General features: G+C 40.5%; 1 protein-coding gene across 4 annotated transcripts in view; it reads left to right on the top strand.

Annotated features, from left to right (window-relative positions):
- The first annotated feature begins 729 nt into the window (after positions 1–729).
- Positions 730–19,115, top strand: part of SNX13 (sorting nexin 13) — a 148,460-nt gene continuing 130,074 nt past the window's right edge. For 3 of the 4 annotated variants that reach the window (XM_069587605.1, XM_069587607.1, XM_069587604.1), the window contains exon 1: positions 730–1,382. In XM_069587605.1, coding sequence (XP_069443706.1) covers positions 789–1,382 — 594 coding nt within the window. In that variant the 5' untranslated portion in view covers positions 730–788. The remainder of the gene's footprint in view (positions 1,383–19,115) is intronic. The other variant, XM_069587608.1, reaches the window with a different exon arrangement.

Genomic DNA, 19,115 nt, shown 5'->3' with positions numbered 1-19,115 from the left:
AATTTCATTTCACACAATAGTACTACCGTTAGGGAAGAGGGACGGGGGACTCCAGTAGAGAGGAACTTCTACTGGTCTTAGTTTTCTGAAACACCTTCGTATCCCCTTAAAAGAGATGGAAGGATTCTGCATGTCAAATTTGAAAACTTGTCAATTTCCTTGGAAACTGGTTTCTTACAACAGGGCAACACACTTTATAGAGAGCAGATTCAGGTAAACTACTTTCATTACAATTCAGGTAGAAGTGACTGCTTTGTTTCATACATCGTAAGTCATCTAGTTGCAGCTTTAGAGCGGTGTCTGTCTCGGGGCTTCTATGCATGCTGGGTTCCAGAGCTCTGTCCCATTCAAGTCATGACTATTTACAATGATACCCGCTGAAATTTGCTATGATATTCACACAAACACACATTGATTGCATCAAGAAGCCAGTAGAGCTGTACAGACCTCAGTTAAAAAGGAAAACTGGCCTTGATTTCTTTAGAGATTTCTCATGAGGGGCAAAACCAAGCCCTCATTGTTATACAGGTGCTGGCCAATCGTCGAATCAGCGACAGTCTAACTGCTACGATATGGGTAAAGCTGATATGCCTGTAGAGCTTCTACTACCCGTCGCGCACCCCAGTAGAGAACTCGCTGAGGATTGTTAAGGACAAAGGAAACTTTCTGGCAAAGTTTAGAAGGAGAGGGACAGAGCAGGGAGCAGTTTCAGATCATATTTAAGCCACAGACAGTGGAGAAAGAAGAACATCCCCCGGCTGCTCTTAGGTCGCCGCAGGGCCAGGGAAATGCGAGAAGGAAGTTTTTCTCCTGGACCTCTGCCTCCTTATCCCCGAGACGCGCGAGGTCCGCCGCGCCATCCGTCGAAGCCTCAGCCTCTGCCGCTCCACCCCAGGGCCGACCGACCCCGGCGTGCGGACGAAGATAAGCGGTCGCCTCGAGCGCTCGCGCCCGCTCCCGGGCTGGCCCCGCGCTGGGGCCTGTCTGCCCTCCCGGCGGCCCCAACTCAGCCACTGCGCCCAACCCCGGGGCCCTGGCCACTAGCGCTGAGCTGGTCTCCGGCCGCCCGCCTCCGTCTCCCCGCGCGCCGGCGCTATGGCGACAGTCACGAGACGCCGGCGGCCCCTGCGCCCGCCAATGGGAGCGCACGTCGCAGGGAGACGCGGACGTCGCTCTTCCAAGATGGCGGCGCGTCCGTCGCGAGCAGCCGGGCAGGGGGGAAGCCAGCGAAGCCGAGTAAAGCCGCCGCCCGGGAGAGGACTGAAGGAGCTGTTGCCGCCGTTGGCGGCGGCTCAGGCAGTTTTCGCTGCTGCTACGGCTGTTGCCATGCGGCGAGGCTAGGGAGGAGCTCACTTCCCCGGGGTGTAATAATGTTAACAGAGGTAAGCGGCGACGGCGGCCAGTGTTTACCTGTGAAATGGGGAAGGGGCCGGCGCTGGCCGGTCAGATAACATCATTTCAGCCGCTGGCGGGCCCGACCTTTGGTAGCGGGCCCCCGGGGCCGAGCAGCAGCGGGGATCCTACAAGTGCCCCTTGAATAGGAGCGGTGCTGACTCAACAGTCCCAGCACCTCCGGCTTGCCTGCGCCTCTGGTTTCGCGGTTGCCACTCGCCCGTCGCCCCTGGCACTGGTCTCCCTCCTGCTGTCGCTGCCTCCTGACTCGCCGCTCCCTTCGTGGCGTCCCCTTGCGCGTTGCCCTGTGGCAGCGTCGGTCTCTCTGCGTTCGTGCTGGTTCCTGTTCCCCCACGGTTTGCCCGAGGGGTCTCCCTTCTCGTGTCCCTGGCCTCCGGGGCCCTCCGCTTCCCAACTCGGTCAGCATCCTGGGTTTGTCACTCGGCCAGTCTGGCTGGTTTCCCACCCCCCACCTTGACTACTTGGTGAAGAGGACCTCTTTGTCTAAGGGGACACTTGGGTAGCCCGGTTACATTAACGCCCTATCGCACACCCCTCACCTTTCGCTGAAATCGTGGGAATCAGAAAGTTGAGTTTAGCATCTGTCCTCTTGATTTGCATAAGGCACCCTTGGTACTTTCAGTGGAACAGTTTTGTGTGGTCCCCCCCCCCCCTCCTCCTTGGTCCTGAAATGGAAGTAGGGCAAGTGTGACGAGCCAGTTTCCCTTATCTGTTGTCTGATGTCCATTGCAAAAAGTAGACTTTTTGAAGAAGCAGAGTTTGCCTTCTGTCGCACTACTTTAAGGGGAAGAACACAATTGATGTAACTAGGTACTTGACCTCACAGTTAGGTGTTGTGGTGTATGCTCTTGGCTGTCATTGAAGATAAATTCTGAAGCTTGTGGATTTGAGGAAATGTCTTAGAAGCTACTCACTTGAAGTCCTGTGAGAATTCCAGTGTCAGCTGTCAGGGACTAGTTTGGGCATCTCTGTGGGCTGAACTAAGGATAGGAAGAAATTTTAATGGGCAGTGGGAAGTATTCCTACTTGGACTGATAGAAATGTGTGTAGATGAGTGGCTTTTGTTGTGTGAAAACATGGTATTAGAGGAGCTGTCCTACTTTATTGACTCTGAGGAACTTCATACTTTGGTATTTGTACTTGATAATGTGTGCAGTGCCTGGCATATGATGTGCCTGGTCAATCCTTATTGGTTGATTTTAGCTCATGAACTACTTATTTCTAGTAGTTTGTAGTTCATTTTGTATTTCTGTATCCCATAGATTTTTTTTTTTCACTCCAGTAGTTAATTTTATTTCCAGAGATTATGGTACATCATAAGCTTCTGTTGTCATTAGCAGTATTAGGTTTGGAAAAAAAAGATAAGTATCAGAAGTTTTATTTTTACCTTTAGTGTGATATTCTGTGGGAAAGATTAGCCTTATAATTTTTCAGTGCTGTTGATAATATACAGTATTTTATGAGATGATCTTTTGATTAGATTTGGCTTAGGTTAGCAGCCATTGAAGAGTTGTAATGCTTTCACATGAACTCTGTGCTTCTAGTAAAATGGGGAGGACTGAATTTTCTAAGCATCTGTGTTTTATTGTTTAAATTATTTTTTGGCTATGCTACATGGCTTGTAGGATCTCAGTTCTCTGACCTGGGATTGAACCTGGGCCATGGGCAGTGAAAGCCTGAAATCCTAACCCCGAGGCCACCCGGGAATTCCCCTAAGCTTCCCTGTTTTAAAATAATTTCATGTTTCAGTGAGATATTTTCAATAGTAAGTCAGTCATTGTAGTTAGAGGTGCTTTAGTTGTGTGTGTGTGTGTGTGTGTGTGTGTAGTTAGATGTGCTTTAGGTGTGTGTGTATGTGTACACGTACGTGTGTGTGCTGCACTTAGCTTTTAAGAGTCAGAGCCAGGGTTCCAACCTTGGCTATCGCTGCTGAGTCCATTGTTAATAACTACCCTGGATTGTTTCTCCAAAGTAAGGCCCAGATTAAATACTACTTGGATCTTATCTATGTCTGTGAGTAATCATTTTATAGATTAGAAAACTGAAGCCCAGAGACTTGTCCAAGGCCAAATAATGATTGGTGGCAGAGGTGAAACTGGAATCCCATCTCCTGACTAGGTACAGACCTCTGACCATGTTGCTCCCTATGAGTAATTTTCAGCTCTCTTCATAGATTTTAAAACATACTGCTGCTTTGTCTGAATATTGTAGTAGATAAGCTGAAAATTATTATTACTTGAGAAAGACTTTTTTGCTTGACCTTAGCTTTTTTTGGACCACATTCAGAAATAGTCCTGTTTTGAAATATTTTGGATATAAAATGATACTCAGTATTGATTTACTAAAATTGTGTTGTGAGATTTCTTCTTAGTGCTTCTCGTAGTGTTAACTTAGACATCAGCGTGTTTGGGGGCTGTGATTTGTTTTATGTGAGATCTCAGAATGTATAATGATGAGCTCTGTTCAGTGAGTGTATACTGTGCCCAGAAAGTGGTGAATCATACAGTCTGCTTAGTTCTTTCACATCACAACATTGGGGCGGGTGATAGCCCCATTAGCCAGATAAGAAGACTGAGGTTGAGAATTAAAATAGCTTGCTTAAAAATTATACAACTGGTTGAGTCAGTAATCACACCTAGGAACTCATTCCAAATTGTTTGTTGTTTCTGTGGCTCGGTATGGAATGCATCATTAATCTTTTTTTTTGTAGCGCATAATCATCAGTACACTGTTTTTAGTTTGGTTGTTTTTTTTTAAACTGAGGTGGGGATGTGAAAAATATAGCTACTTAATGCAGCATTCGTATCAAATGAGAATAAACATTCATGTGAAACTTTTCACTTTTGCATTTTGTCAGACTAGGACTTTGAACCTTTGCAGAAGTGAGAAACCATGCAAGTGTTCAATTAAGGGCTGCATTAAATTAAGCTGAAAGGAAAATTTTCTCCAGTTGAGCAAATTCATTTGTATACACTGAGCTCAGAAACCTGTGAGATATGATAGATTAGTGTGAATTGAAAGTAGAGCCCCAGTGGATCATCGTGCTGTTTTTTCTTTTTTTAATGTAAAGAGAAGTTATTAACATAGTTCTCAATTTAAGTTTTTTGACTTTGTTTTGTTTTCATTCTAAATACTGTTGAAGTAGTTAGAAGACTCGCTAGCTATGTTTGTATATTTGTGTCCTTTGCATTTCCATATATGGATGAGAGGATTTTTTTTTTCTCTTGATGTCCATTTAACTTTTTTTCAGGACTTCTTAATTTTAATGTTCCTCCTATAACATTTGTCCAATAATTTGTAAATACTATACTTGAAAATTGTTTGTTTAAAGCTCACTTACTTATCCTCTGTGTGCGTGCTAAGTCGCTTCAGTCATGTCCGACTCTGTGACCTCAGGGACTGTAGCCCATTAGGATCCTCTGTCCGTGGGGATTCTCCAGGCAAGAATCCTGGACTGGGTTGCCATGCCCTCCTCCAGGGGATCTTCCCTAACCAGGAATTGAACTCCCATTTTGTTTGTCTACCTGCATTGTTAGCACTAAAATAGGAGTGAATTTCAACATATCAGACTTAGGGCATGGGTAAGTGAGTAGTTACTCCAAAATCACTGCAGATGGTGATTGCAGCCATGAAAATAAAAGATGCTTACTCCTTGGAAGGAAAGTTATGACCAACCTAGATAGCATATTCAAAAGCAGAGATATTTGCCAACAAAGGTCTGTCTGGTCAAGGCTATGGTTTTTCCAGTGGTCATGTAGGGATGTGAGAATTGGACTGTGAAGAAAGCTGAGTGCCGAAGAATTGATGCTTTTGAACTGTGGTGTTGGAGAAGACTCTTGAGAGTCCCTTGGACTGCAAGGAGATCCAACCAGTCCATTCTAAAGGAGACCAGTCCTGGGTGTTCATTGGAAGGACTGATGCTAAAGCTGAAAACTCCAGTACTTTGGCCACCTCATATGAAGAGTTGACTCATTGGAAAAGACTCTGATGCTGGGAGGGATTGGGGGCAGGAGGAGAAGGGAACGACAGAGGATGAGATGGCTGGATGGCATCACTGACTCGATGGGCGTGAGTCTGAGTGAACTCCGGGAGTTGGTGATGGACAGGGAGGCCTCGCGTGCTGCGATTCATGGAGTCGCAAAGAGTCTGACACGACTGAGCGACTGAATTGAACTGAACTGAAAGGTATAGAAGATGTAGAACAGTGTGCTGAATTTGGTCCAGTGCTATGGCATACTCTGGAGGTTATCTTTGCATGAGAACCAATCAGCAGTCTGTTGACATGCATGCTTTTAAAAATAGTGAATAAAAATAGTAGTTATTTAAACTTAATAGTTGTTTGGGTTGTGTGTAAATATGGGGCATAATGGCACCCCACTCCAGTACTCTTGCCTGGGAAATCCCATGGACTAAGGAGCCTGGTAGGCTGCAGTCCATGGGGTCACTAAGAGTCGGGCACGACTGAGCAACTTCACTTTCACTTTTCACTTTCCACTTTCATGCATTGGAGAAGGAAATGGCAACCCACTCCAGTATTCTTGCCTGGAAAATCCCAGGGATAGAGGAACCTAGTGGGCTGCCCTCTCTGGGGTCACACAGAGTTGGACACGACTGAAGTGACTTAGCAGGAGCAACAGCAGTAAATGTTACTTACGGTTGTGCTAAGTAAGTTCTATCCAGATTTATTGATTTGTTTGTATATTAATGCTCATTCTTGATTTTGTGGTTAACAAATATGTACAGATGGGTAAGGCATAAGCTGCTGCTCTTTTAGAAGGCCCAGGTTAATAGTTAAGGGAGTACAATTTTGTGATTCAAGTACGTTTGGAAGATTTGCCTACAGAAAATTAAATAGGACTTCTTATAGCTTTTGATAGGTGATTTACTCTCAGAGAAAGTGTTAGAATTTGTGTCAAATTGCGTACAGACTGTGATAGTTAATTTTGTGTGTCGACCGGCCTTGGAGTGTCACATTAAACAGTATTTCTGGGTATAGTGGTGAGGGTATAACTGGATGAGGACAAGATCAGCATTTGAAGTGGTGGACTTCTTAGAGTAGATCGCTCTCTGTGGTGTAGGTGGGCACTGTCCAGTCTGTCGGGGGCCTCAGGAAGACAATGGGAAGAAGGAATTTGCCCCTTTTTTCTGCTTCACTGTTTGAGTGCCAGCTCAAATGTGCCGTTTCATCTTCTTCTACCCTTGGGCCATGATTTATACCATCAGCTTCCCTGATTCTCAGGCCCTTAGGCTGAATTACACCACTGGCTCTCCTGTCCTTCCAGCTTGCAGAAGGCAGATGGTGGGACTTCTCAGCTTCCATAAGCTTGTGAGCCAGTCCCTCATAATAAATCTCTTAAAACATTTTTTCCTATTGGTTCTGTTTCTCTGGAGAACCCTGTCTTAATATAAAGACTTAAAAGAGTTTGTTGTATTTTGCTTTGGGAAACCCTGCGATGTGATGAGTTGTGCATCAGGGGAGATCTTTGGACTTTCAGAGCTCTTTTTAAAAGACACACTCACATACACTCTTGCTCATAGTAAGTGCTTAAGAAAAAATTATGACTTGATTTTGTTGATTAATATATTTGCTCAGAGACATACACTTGTGGTGGATTATTCCTTAAGCGATGTGATCTATTTCTTTAATTATTAATGACATTTTAAAGGCTACTAACCAGAACAAGAACTATAGGCCCATTGACCTTCAAAGGATGTTAAGAGGTGGGAAAGAGATTTTACAAGGGAAGTATAAGGACATCACTGTCTAAAATGAGGCCACCTTGTCACTCTACATATGACTTTGTTTAGGATCTTCTGACAAACGAAATTGAATATTGTAAGGCATTTCTCAAGAATTCTAGAGGACCTATGTTTCATTTTTTTGCCCCATTGATTCCAGATTTTCAGAGACCTTATACATAAATTATTCTTACTTCATATTTATTTTCATTATATTTTATTACTGTAGCACACATATACCCATTTTTCATCACTTCTGATTAACAGCTAGCTAACTCATTGATAGAATTGCAAACAAAAGCAGATATGTTTGAATTTTTTTAGTTAAACCCTTTAACTTTATATTAGGTAAGTCTTGCTTTTCCATTTGGCACTTCAGAATATTAAAAAAGAGGCTTTAGATTTCCATAACCATCCTTGGATGTCCTGGGTTTGGAGATCCTAATGTTCAGACGGATTGTTCCAAGGTTTTTTTTGACCACTGTTTCACAAGAATTGGGCTTCCCTGGTGGCTCAAATGGTTAAGAATCTGCCTGCAGTGTGGGAGATCAGGGTTTGATCCCTGGGTCAGAAAGATCCCCTGGAGAAGGGAATGGCAACCCACTCCAGTATTCTTGCCTGGAGAATTCCATGGACAGAGGAGCCTGGCAGGCTATAGTCTATGGGGTTGCAAAGAGTCAGACACGACTGAGCAACTAACACTTTTACTTTCACAAAAATTGATATTAAAAAGTTTCTTAACTAGTCCACTGTGTTTAAAAGTTTTGCACTAATTGCCACAAGTTTATAGAATTATTTTATTTGAGGAAATATGGAATTAAATTTGGAAGAACTGAGTACAAATGTTTGTAGTTTAAAAGATAACAAGGCATTGGTTTGTGAATAGTAAGGCCACACTTCAGAAATGGCTCTTTGTTTCTGTATGCAGTAACTAGCAGTACATACAGAGTTTTGCAGGTTGTAAAAGGTGCTTTATCTCTTAATCATCGCATTGTTAGATGTGCTTATGTTTATGTTCAGTGTCATTTCTAGTTTATGGAATAGAGTATGCTTAAAGAGAGGAAAAAAGGCTATGAGAGGATGTTTGAAATAGATTGTTTTAGGTGGGATCAAGTAAGCTCTGTTAGCTGACTAATAGTGGAAAAGGAGAGAGTGTAAGCTTCTGGAAGAGGAAGAGAACAGGTTCTATCACGGTTGAGAGTTTCTACTGCTGGCCACTCGCTAACTAGCCGTTTGATGACAAAGCTGTGACTTGATGGCATTCCTGTGTGAGGTTCAAGGCTGTGACTTTTTAAACTGTGTTTTGAAATTTTGTGGTTTCAGAGACCAAGTGCCCCCTCAATTGATGGTACTTTTAACATTGACTTTCCATTTTTGAATCAAGTGGACAGCTCTGTTTTTATCATGTTAAAAATGGTTCAAGTTTGAATAATAGGTTGGAGTCATGGTGTTGGATACTTTGTCTGTTAGCTACCTCAATAGTGAGGCTACCCACGTATGACCTGTGTGTTAAGCATTACAAGGATGAGTGTTAACTTCATGATTTATTTATGAAGTGACACTGGGAAAGTTGTTTGAGCTTTCTGAGTCTTAGTTTCCTTCTATGTAAAACAGAGATGATAACACCTTCCTAGTTACTCTCATACTGTTCTGAAAATTGAACAAATGGTAGAGTAGAACTCTTTGTAAACTCAATCATTATACAAATATTAGTGGTTAATATATAATTTTTTTTCCTCTCTGTGCACTTACATGAATTCAAACCCTAGGCTCCATCTAGCTTTATGGCTTACTAGCTTCTCAGCGGGTGGGTGGATCCCAGGAGAAAAGAGGGTGTCCTCTGGCTATTGGTACAATAATAGGGGAGTCAGGGATTAGACCAAAAGAAGGGAAAGAAAAAAGAGAATAGACTGACAGCAGGTCTTGGCAGCTAGTGATGAGGATAGTTTCTTGTGTGGTTGGTAAACATTCCAAAGAATTCTGCAAGGGAAGTTCCGAAAAACATTTTGGAAAAGGTTGCTTATTTGGGGGCTCATAGTCATTTGGGTGTACATATTATGAAATATTTGTGGCAAAAGAATTCTTTTATTTTTAAACAACCCCTGGTAAGTTCTAAAAAGGAAAAGCTGTTGTTTCGTACAGTGTTTAAAAAGCTTTGATAGTAACTTGTCCTGAAGATTACTTTTTGTGGGTCACTTTGTTTACCAAGTGTACATACCCCTAACTGTGTGGTAGGCACATGCTAAGTTCTGGTGCTGAAGTTGCCTTTGACCTGAAACCTCCTCTCAGAAAATTCACCATCAGAGCTAATGTTGGCAGTTTGGCCATCATTCAGCTGAAGCCTTGAGGTTTTTTTTTTTTTTCATAATAAAACATAATTAAAAGGTGAAAAATTAAGAGAAGAGTTTGGAGAATTTGTAATTAACAGGTAATTACTTGCTTTTTCTTTTCTTTTCTTTTTTTTTTTTTTAAATAACTCCAGGTGAAACTACCAGTTTGGATGAGATGGCAGTTCTAAAATGAACTGCTTCTTACAAGTGAAGAGTTGACCCATTTCTACTGTCTCTGTTTGCTCCAAGCTAATTCACAGAAGTGAAAAAAAAAATTGGTGAATTTGTCTTTTTTTGTTTGCTTTGTTTTTCTGAAAAAAGCTCTTTATCACTCCTTAGGAGGTCTACCAAATTATACTGAAAGACCTGGCTGAATTCCATTACCTTGGTAAAAAGTAATACTTGGTCCCTACCCTCATACATTACATACTCACATGAACTCCCGAATATGTGGTTTACTGTTGTGTTCCCAGTGTCTGGAACAGAGCTTAACACTTAGTCCTCACTAAATAGCTGTCGAATAAAAGAATGTTGAATATTCCCTCCCATAAAATGAAAGTAAATTGAAAAATTACTAGGACAAAAATTGTCTTTGATAAATTTAAACTGTCACATTAATTACCCTTTAAAGACTGGTTGGTATCTAACTCCAGTAAGGATTTTTTAAATAGTACACTGTGGTTGAAAATTATGTTTGTGATCACAAAACACACAAAAGTTTGACCAAAAAAAAAAAAATAGCTAACATCAGGCATTTAGTTAGAATGTAATTCTGTTTTAATTTTTCCTACAGGGAAAAATATGATTAGGTTGGTGTGATCTTAGCTTTTATGTAATAAATTATAAATGCAAGAATGACTTGGACTTTATTTTATGTCTCTTACTGCTTTATTTTTACGATTTCATTTGTATTCCAGAACTAGATAAACTGAAAACTTTGTTTATAATAGTACAGTAACGCACATTTTTGTGTGCTTTGTGGAGTGTTTCATGTTTGTATGACCTTTAATGCTGTCTTGAAATTTGCAGAAGTAAAATTTGGTCATGAATTTCAAAAATTTGGAAATTTGGGGAGTACATTTTCTAGGAGGGCAGCTGCTACCATGATCTCTTACCTAAAATATCTCTCCATGTCACTCTTACTGTTTGCTCATTTCACTCATCTCTGTTTCCATTGTATGTTCAGAAATAACATGTACCAGAAAAGTTGAATAATATAATCCTGCTGTGTGCAGTGGTGAAAATTAAACTGGCTTAATAGTCTTTCAGTTAGTACCAGAGGCTCATATACAATCTGGAATAATTCAGCATTGTTAGATTATTGCACCATTTTCTCCAGTTTCCTGAGGGACTTTTAATTCTGATGCAGCCAGGAGACTCCTAAGGTGAATCCTGCTTTGCTTTCGACCTTAGCCCGGCATTATTGGAGAGCCTTTTTGAGTGTTACTCCCGTTTAAATCTGACTTGCTTTTGCTCCTGGAACCCTGGAGTTATTTTTAGCCTGGCTGTGGCCTGGCACGTGAGAGAGTATGTGGTTCTTTGTATTGTGACATCTTTTATTTTCAGGCTAGTGTTGTGTGACAATGGGACGTGTATGGAGAATGGCTCTTGGATTCACTGTCATTTGAGGCTTGGAATTTATAAAACTGGTTGAAGTTGTACAGTTTTCATGGAAGAGTAGAGTCTGAAATAAAATTTCACCTCCGTTTAATTTCCCCTCAGTTTGGGGAAATAGTGGTCTGGTTTTAAGATACTCTGATGCTATGTATTACCAGTGTTTCTCCAAGTCCTGAGATGCCTTAGAGTTTGTTCTTCATTTCTCTTCCTGAGATTATTTGCGGTGGCATTTTTTTCCCCTCAGAATTTTCCTCAGGGTGTTAATTAGATTGCAGCTATTAATATAACCAGCTACTTTAATATCTACTGTTAATTGCTAATATCTGATGCTTTTTTCTTGTGTGCTACCTGAGCGCTCAACACTTAAACTGTTGCAATGGTCTAATCCTGGTAAGAGTTAGCAGAATAAGAGGAAATGTGCTAGAGGGAGGGTGGAGACGACTTGAAATGTACAGCACAACAAAGGTACAGAAAGAGAAACTGAAATGATAGGCTATACAAATAATGGGTATATTAATTATATAAAAATTTTAGAAAAGTTGATTAGGCTTAAGAGTATTTTATATAAAAATGTTTTTTGAACCAAGTTCTACAAGTTAATGTCTGATAGCTCATAATATTCAGTGAAATACTAAGCAGTAATGTAAAATTTATAGGACTGCAGAAGTTAGTGAGGTTATCTTTCTGCTGGAACTCAAAAAGAGTGTTAATCATTTATGTCTTTATCTCTTCTAAACACAGATTGAACATTCTTACAGTCTTAATTTCTGAAGAAGAGTATATGCTTTTGGTTAAGACTGACAGTTGGTGTCAGATTATTTGGATATGAATCTGTAAGTTTTGTCAGTTTGGAGTATTTTGACCTTAGAAAGTTATTAACCTTTATGAACCTCAGTTTTCTCATCGGTGTAACTTTTAAATTAATGATCCTTAGCCCATAGGGTTATTCTCAGTATTAAGTGAAATAGCATGTTAAGTACTGCACACAGTATTTCCCACAGTAACACCCAAGAAATATCTAGCTTTTATTATTATTTCCTCAGAAGTAAATAACAGGTGGTTTATTTATGTAAACCACTTGTTTAAAATTTGTTCAAAGTTGTTTTTTGTGTTTTGTCTTTGTTTCATTGGATAAGTTTTAAAATGTCAGATCAAATAAAGTAATTCCCTTTTGACTCAGATGATCTAATTCTTCCCTTACTTTCTCAGTTTTTATTAACTTTCTAATGTATGACCAACCTAGATAGCATATTCAAAAGCAGAGACATTACTTTGCTGACTAAGATCCGTCTAGTCAAGGCTATGGTTTTTCCAGTAGTCATGTATGGATGTGAGAGTTGGACTATGAAGAAAGTTGAGTGCCGAAGAATTGATGCTTTTGAACTGTGGTGTTGGAGAAGACTCTTGAGAGTCCCTTGGACTGCAAGGAGATCCAACCAGTCCTTTCTGGAGGAGATCAACCCTGGGATTTCTTTGGAAGGAATAATGCTAAAGCTGAAACTCCAGTACTTTGGCCACCTCACACGAAGAGTTGACTCATTGGAAAAGACTTTGATGCTGGGAGGGATTGGGGGCAGGAGGAGAAGGGGACGACCGAGGATGAGATGGCTGGATGGCATCACTGATGGACGTGAGTCTTGAGTGAACTCCGGGAGTTGGTGATGGATAGGGAGGCCTGGCGTGCTGCGATTCATGGGGTTGCAAAGAGTAGGACACGACTGAGCGACTGAACTGAACTGAACTGAATGTATATATTGCACTAGGGCTAAATTTAGACTAAATATCAGGAGGACATCAAGAGAGGTGACATTTGTCATGACCATAACTGGAACTTTTCACTGACCAATAATTTCTTCTGGCCATTGAAGCTTTTACTGTAGATGAAGTGAAAGGAAAAGGTTGTAGTATTCTCATGTTATGCTTTAAAAAGTGTCAGCCTTGTGTAGTTTTCTGCTATGGGAAATACTGTGGTTCTTGTTAATGTAATCAAGTTTTATGTGAAGTAACTCAGAATTTATATAAGCTTTTCTCTTGAGTTGTTCCTTTATAGAGAATAGAAAAAGATGAGGAATGTTAAAATCCTTTGTTTAAAAGAAAATATGTAGTTAGCTTTTAGTACTGTATAGTAGGTTAAGAAAAAGACCTTCATTTGTAAATTATTAATTGTACTGTACATCTAAATATGGGTATTAAGAACATAAATAATTGCAATTCCTTTATTCAGCAGTTCCTTATCTGTATTCCTGTAATAGTACAATAAATTGTTATATTTGAGGAGAGGAGTGTTCATGTGATAATAATGTTTACTTAGCTGAAGATTGTGCCATCAAGGTCTTCTGTGGGTGAATCTGTGCCTGTCTCTGTTTTCCTTACTATAGTTATTTTTTCCTCCTTGTCGTTTTTGCTTTGTGGAATGTTGATTTTCCCCCCTCATCTCTGTCTTGTATTATTCTCTTCCGTGTCTAGTTCTGCAGCTTCCTTTCTTGGTTTTTTCCCTTGACCTTCACCCTTTTCTCTCCCTCTGAAGTAAATTTAACAGGCCACAATAAAGAGTTTAGCTTTTATTTTTTTAAGTTATATTCCACTTAATAGGTTTAAAAATATTTTCCATTGCTAATTTAAAAGGCAAATGTACACACAGTTTATATACATATTTTAAATAATACAACTCAGTATAACTTCCTTTTGTGTTGTATGCCTTCTTGTCTGAATTTATTGATTAAAAAGCCTCATAATCTCAGAGTTAATGAGTGATGTTGAGCTTTATTTTTTTATGTGAATCAGGAATATCTTATAGTACTTTCAGAATCATTGTTTTGTTGCGTTGTTACTGTACAGCCTTCAGGAACATGAAGGGAATTTTTCTGAACCTGTGTCAACTCTAGAATATACCTTGGAAAGTTATCTGAATAGTAATACCTACAAAATCTACATCAGATTCTTAAGGAGTACCAAGGACTTTAAGATATGTCAGTTTAATCACTTCTGGTTTTTCTGATAAAAAGAATTTTTAAATCTTAATAAATCCCTTTCATTTGATTCCTTAGATACGTGTGCAGAATTTTGCCCATCACCTCCACATCATTAAAAAAATAAAAACAAAACCTACTTGAGAGCCAGTGTGAAATCATGGCTCAGGACAAGCTTGAACTTTAAGCCAAGCCTTGGTTCATGGTCGGCTTCTGTGTCTTAAGCTGTTCTTCACCTATAGATTAGAGTTAGTAGTATAGCATGTCATAGAGTTGTTGTGAGAATTAGAAATATATGTGAAGTGGTTAGCAAAGCACTGAGCAGTTAATACTAAGCACTCCTTTAAAATAGGATGCTTCTTTTCATAAGAAGGAAAAGGAGAAGTAGGAGATTGGTGGCAGTTCAGTATTAGGCTGTGCTTTGGACATCTAACTACTGTGACTTTCCCTTTTGTTATCTATTATGGGGAAAAGCAGAAGTTGAATTGTCAATATTGGGACTTTTTATTTTTGTATTGTTAAAGTCTTATATGAATGAGGCAAAGGGACACTTACGAATATTGCCTGTTTTATCTTATATTGTACTAGTTAACTGCCGTGGTAAAAGTTTTGTGTACTTTAGTAGAGAACAGTTTGGCAGTCTTCTGATGTATTAGCTAAATTCATTCTTTCTAACTTACTTTTGTAAGAGGAGCTTAAGGTAATTTGCTGTGTGATTGAGTTTATTTTCCCACAAGCCATATGGGAGGATTCTGGTTTCTTTACATTCTCAAGAATATTTATTATTATCTGTATCTCAGTAGTGATTTTGATTTGCATTTCCCTAATGTCTAGTAGAGTTTCCCTGGTGGCTCAATGGTAAAGAATCCACCTGCCAAAGCAGGAGACGTGGGTTTGATCCTTGGGTCAGGAAGATCTCTGGAGAAGAAATGGCAACCCACTCAAGTATCCTTCCTGGAGAATCCCATGGACAGAGGAGCCTTGTGGGCTACAGTCCATGTGGTCGCGAAACAGTTAAATACGACTTAGAGACTGAACAACAGCAAGCATGTTCTGAGTCTCTGGGTCTTGACTGTGCAGATCCCTAACTAGGCTGGCTTACTTTTTGAGCAGCACTCCATGTCAGGAGTCACAGCTCAGTCGTGATTGTCTTGAGGGTCGTTTCTGACTGTGGTCCAGCTGTCTCTTCACAGTGCTTGCAGCAGTGTGTCTGCCCTCATCACCTCCACCTTGTTACTCTTATACTTATTAATGTCTTAACATTTTTATTTACTACTTAAGTAAACCTTGACAATATACAAATTAGTTCAGTTCAGTCACTCAGTCGTGTCTGACTCTGCGACCCCATGGATTACAGCACGCCAGCCTTCCCTGTCCTTCAGTATCTTCCAGAGCTCGCTCAGATTCATGTCCATTGAGTCAGTGATGCCATCCAACCATCCCATCCTCTGTCGTCCCCTTCTCCTCCTGCCTTCTATCTTTCCCAGCATCAGGGTCTTTTCCAGTGAGTTGGGTCTTCCCATCAGGTTGTCAAAGTATTGAACTTCCTCTTCAGCATCAGTCCTTCCAGTGAATGAATATTCAGGACTGATCTCCTTTAGGATTGACTGGTTTGATCTCCTTGCAGTCCAAGGGGCTCTCAAGAGTCTTCTCCAACACCACAGTTCAAAAGCATCAATTCTTCGGCACTCAACTTTCTTTATAGTCCAACTTTCACATCCATACATGACCACTGGAAAAACCATAGCCTTGACTAGATGGACCTTTGTTAGCAAAGCAATGTCTCTGGCTTTAAATATGCGATCTAGGTTGGTCATAACTTTCTTTCCAAGGAGTAAGTGTCTTTTAATCATGGCTGCAGTCACCATCTGCAGTGATTTTGGAGCCCCAAAACATAAAGTCTGACACTGTTTCATTCTTTCCCCATCTATTTTCCATGAAGTGATGGGACCAGATGCCATGATCTTAGTTTTCTGAATGTTGAGCTTTAAGCCAGTTTTTTTACTCTCCTCTTTCACTGTCATCAAGAGACTCTAATTCCTCTTTGCTTCCTGCCGTAACAGTGGTGTCATCTGTGTATTTGAGGTTATTGAGATTTCTCCCAGCAATCTTGATTCCAGCCTGTGATTCATCCGGCCTGGCGTTTCACGTGATGTACTGTACATGAGCTATGTGCCTTGATGTACTCCTTTCCCAGTTTTGAACCAGTCTGTTGTTCCGTGTCCAGTTCTAACTGTTGCTTCTGGACCTGCATCCAGACTTCTCAGGAGGCAGGTTAGGTGATCTGCGATTCCCATCTCTTGAAGAATTTTCCATAGCTTGTTGTGGTCCTCACAGTCAAAGGCTTTAGCATAGTCAGTGAAGCAGAAGTAGATGTTTTTCTGGAACTCTCTTGCTTTTTCTGTGATCCAGCAGATGTTGGCCATTTGATCTCTGGTTCTTCTGCCTTTTCTAAATCCATCTTGAACATCTGAAAGTTCTTGTTTCATGTACTATTGAAGCCTAGCTTGGAGAATTTTGGACATTACTTTGCTAGCATATGAGATGAGTGCAGTTGTGCAGTAGTTGGAACATTCTTTGGCGTTGCCTTTCTTTGAGATTGAAATGAAAACTGACCTTTTCCAGTCCTGTGGCCACTGCTGAGTGTTCCAAATTTGCTGGCATATTGAGGGAAGAAATTTTACAGCATCGTCTTTTAGAATTTTAAATAGCTCAGCTGGAATTCCATCACCTCCACTATCTTTATTTATAGTAATGCTTCCCAAGCCCCACTTGACTTAGCACTCCAGGGTGTCTAGCTCTAGGTGAGTGATCGCACCATTGTGGTTACCTAGGTCATTAAGTGGAGAAGGCAATGGCACCCCACTCCAGTACCCTTGCCTGGAAAATCCCATGGACGGAGGAGCTTGGTAGGCTGCAGTCCATGGGGTCATGAAGAGTTGGACACGACTGAAGCGACTGAGCAGCAGCAGCAGCAGGTCATTAAGTGTCCGTTTTTAAGATTTTTTCCATAGCACGTTCATTTTGAAGGTTCTGTATTGAGCTGTTCCCCTATTCTCGCCATAGTCTGCCTCACTGTTCATCTTGAAGGTTCTGTATTGAGCTGTTCCCCTATTCTCGCCATAGTCTGACTGACTGCTTGCCCTGCTTTCTCAAGCAAGGCGTCAGTGTCGTGTTTCTCACATGGTGGAATACAGGTTCTATGATCATGATCATTGCTTGATAGAGATAAACACCCGTAGCAGTGTTGCCACTTAAATATTTTAAATGACCGTTGGTTGGATGTAAATAAAATGAGTTGAGGCTATGGTGTGTCTTTTGTAGGAAAAGTGATATGTGTAGTTTAAAAATAATAAAGTAGTATTTGCAATATATATGTGTTAAAAAAGTTCATGCAGCTTGAAAAGTAAACCAGTTTAGAAGAATGTTTAGTAGAAAGTGCAAGTATTGTTTGCTTTCTCTGTTTTAAAAACAGTCTGGGAATGAACTTACACATGAGAGAATATTTTCATTAAATTAAAAATTTACTCTTAAAGGTGGCAGTATAAATTATCCTTTCCTGCTTTTATAAGCTTCTGAAGTGTTTGTCTGCTTTTTCCAGTAGAGTTTATTTATTGTTGCACTTTTTACTCCTGTCTTCACTTCCCTTTCCCTATAGAGAGTAGTTGCTCACTAAATTGATTCGACACAAAAATCAAGGGCAAGTTACATCTAAGTGTTAAGATGCCAGTTAATGATAAGAAAAGAATGTTGTCTGGTGGAGATTATCACTAGGAAGAAAATATTGATGTGTTATAACACTGATTTAGATGACTAGTGAGAAGATCTTGTGTATTCTGGATATACTTATTCAGGGTATACTAGATATGCCAGATGTTATTCTTGGCACCAAGAATACATCAGTGAACAAAACATACACAATTTATGTTCTCATGAGACTTAGAGCATATGGTATATACAGGAAAATAAGCAGACAATTCCAGCTTAATATGATAAAAGAAGATAGTGGCAAGAGAGTGGTTGAAATGGTGAACTGTGGAGTCTGATCTGAATAGGGAAGTGAATGCAGAAGTAGGCTAAGTAAGGAGAAAATAGAAGAATTAGGCGTCTGCAATTCTGAATAATAATGAAAAATAGATCTAACAGGTTTAAATAGTGTAGAACTGGAAGACTGTGAACAGAGGGTAAGACAGTCACATTTCCCATCCAGAGAAGACAGAATGGTGAAGTTTGATGTGTGGTCTTACAGTGGCAAAAGAGGACTTGCAGTGAAAGTTGGTGGAAGTGAAATGCTTATGATGTTAACAGTAGAGCTGGGAGTTGCCTGGTGGTCTGGTGGTGAGAATTTAGCACCTTAACTGCTGTGGCCCGGGTTCAATCCCTGGTTGGGGAACTGATACCCCACAAGTGGTGCAGTGTGTTCAGAAAAAAAAAACAGAGTGTTGAATGGATGTATGTTGAAATAATTCAAGGTTATACGGTACTTAGGATAGAGAAGCTTGTCATGTGCTATGTGTCAAGAGTTTTGAGTGAATGATTAGGAGGAATGCCTTGGGGATCAGTGGCTTGTACCTGTGACTGCAGATTGCAAAATCACCTGGGGAACTTTGCAACCTACCAATGTTACTTATCCTAACTTTGCTTCACGTTAGATAATCCAATGGTCAGTTCCCAGCCTCAGCTGTTCTGATTTAATTTGTATGGGGGTGTAATCTGGGCAGTGGGACTTTAAGAAGCCCCTAGGTAATTGTGATGTGCAGCAATTGCACAGTGACAGGTTTTGTTTTTTTTTTTTTTTTTTTCCTTTTTACAGGAGACTGGCTGAGAGTTATGGTTAGGACTATGACCCTTCATTGTGAAGTTGGGGTACTTGATAAATGAAAGAATAAGCAACCTTTGAGAGTGCTGCAGGGGAAGCAGCTTTTATGTAAAGCAGACAGTGAAATTGTTGATGATATAGATGCATTTATTTTTATCATATAGCAGAATAACCCAGAGGGAGGTTTTGGGAGGAAGGGAAGCAATGGGAAGTTGGATAAAGGAGGAA

This window comes from Ovis canadensis, chromosome 4, assembly GCF_042477335.2.
Source record: "Ovis canadensis isolate MfBH-ARS-UI-01 breed Bighorn chromosome 4, ARS-UI_OviCan_v2, whole genome shotgun sequence".
Taxonomy (NCBI): Eukaryota; Metazoa; Chordata; class Mammalia; order Artiodactyla; family Bovidae; genus Ovis; species Ovis canadensis.
This window is presented reverse-complemented; position numbering and strand designations above follow the sequence as displayed.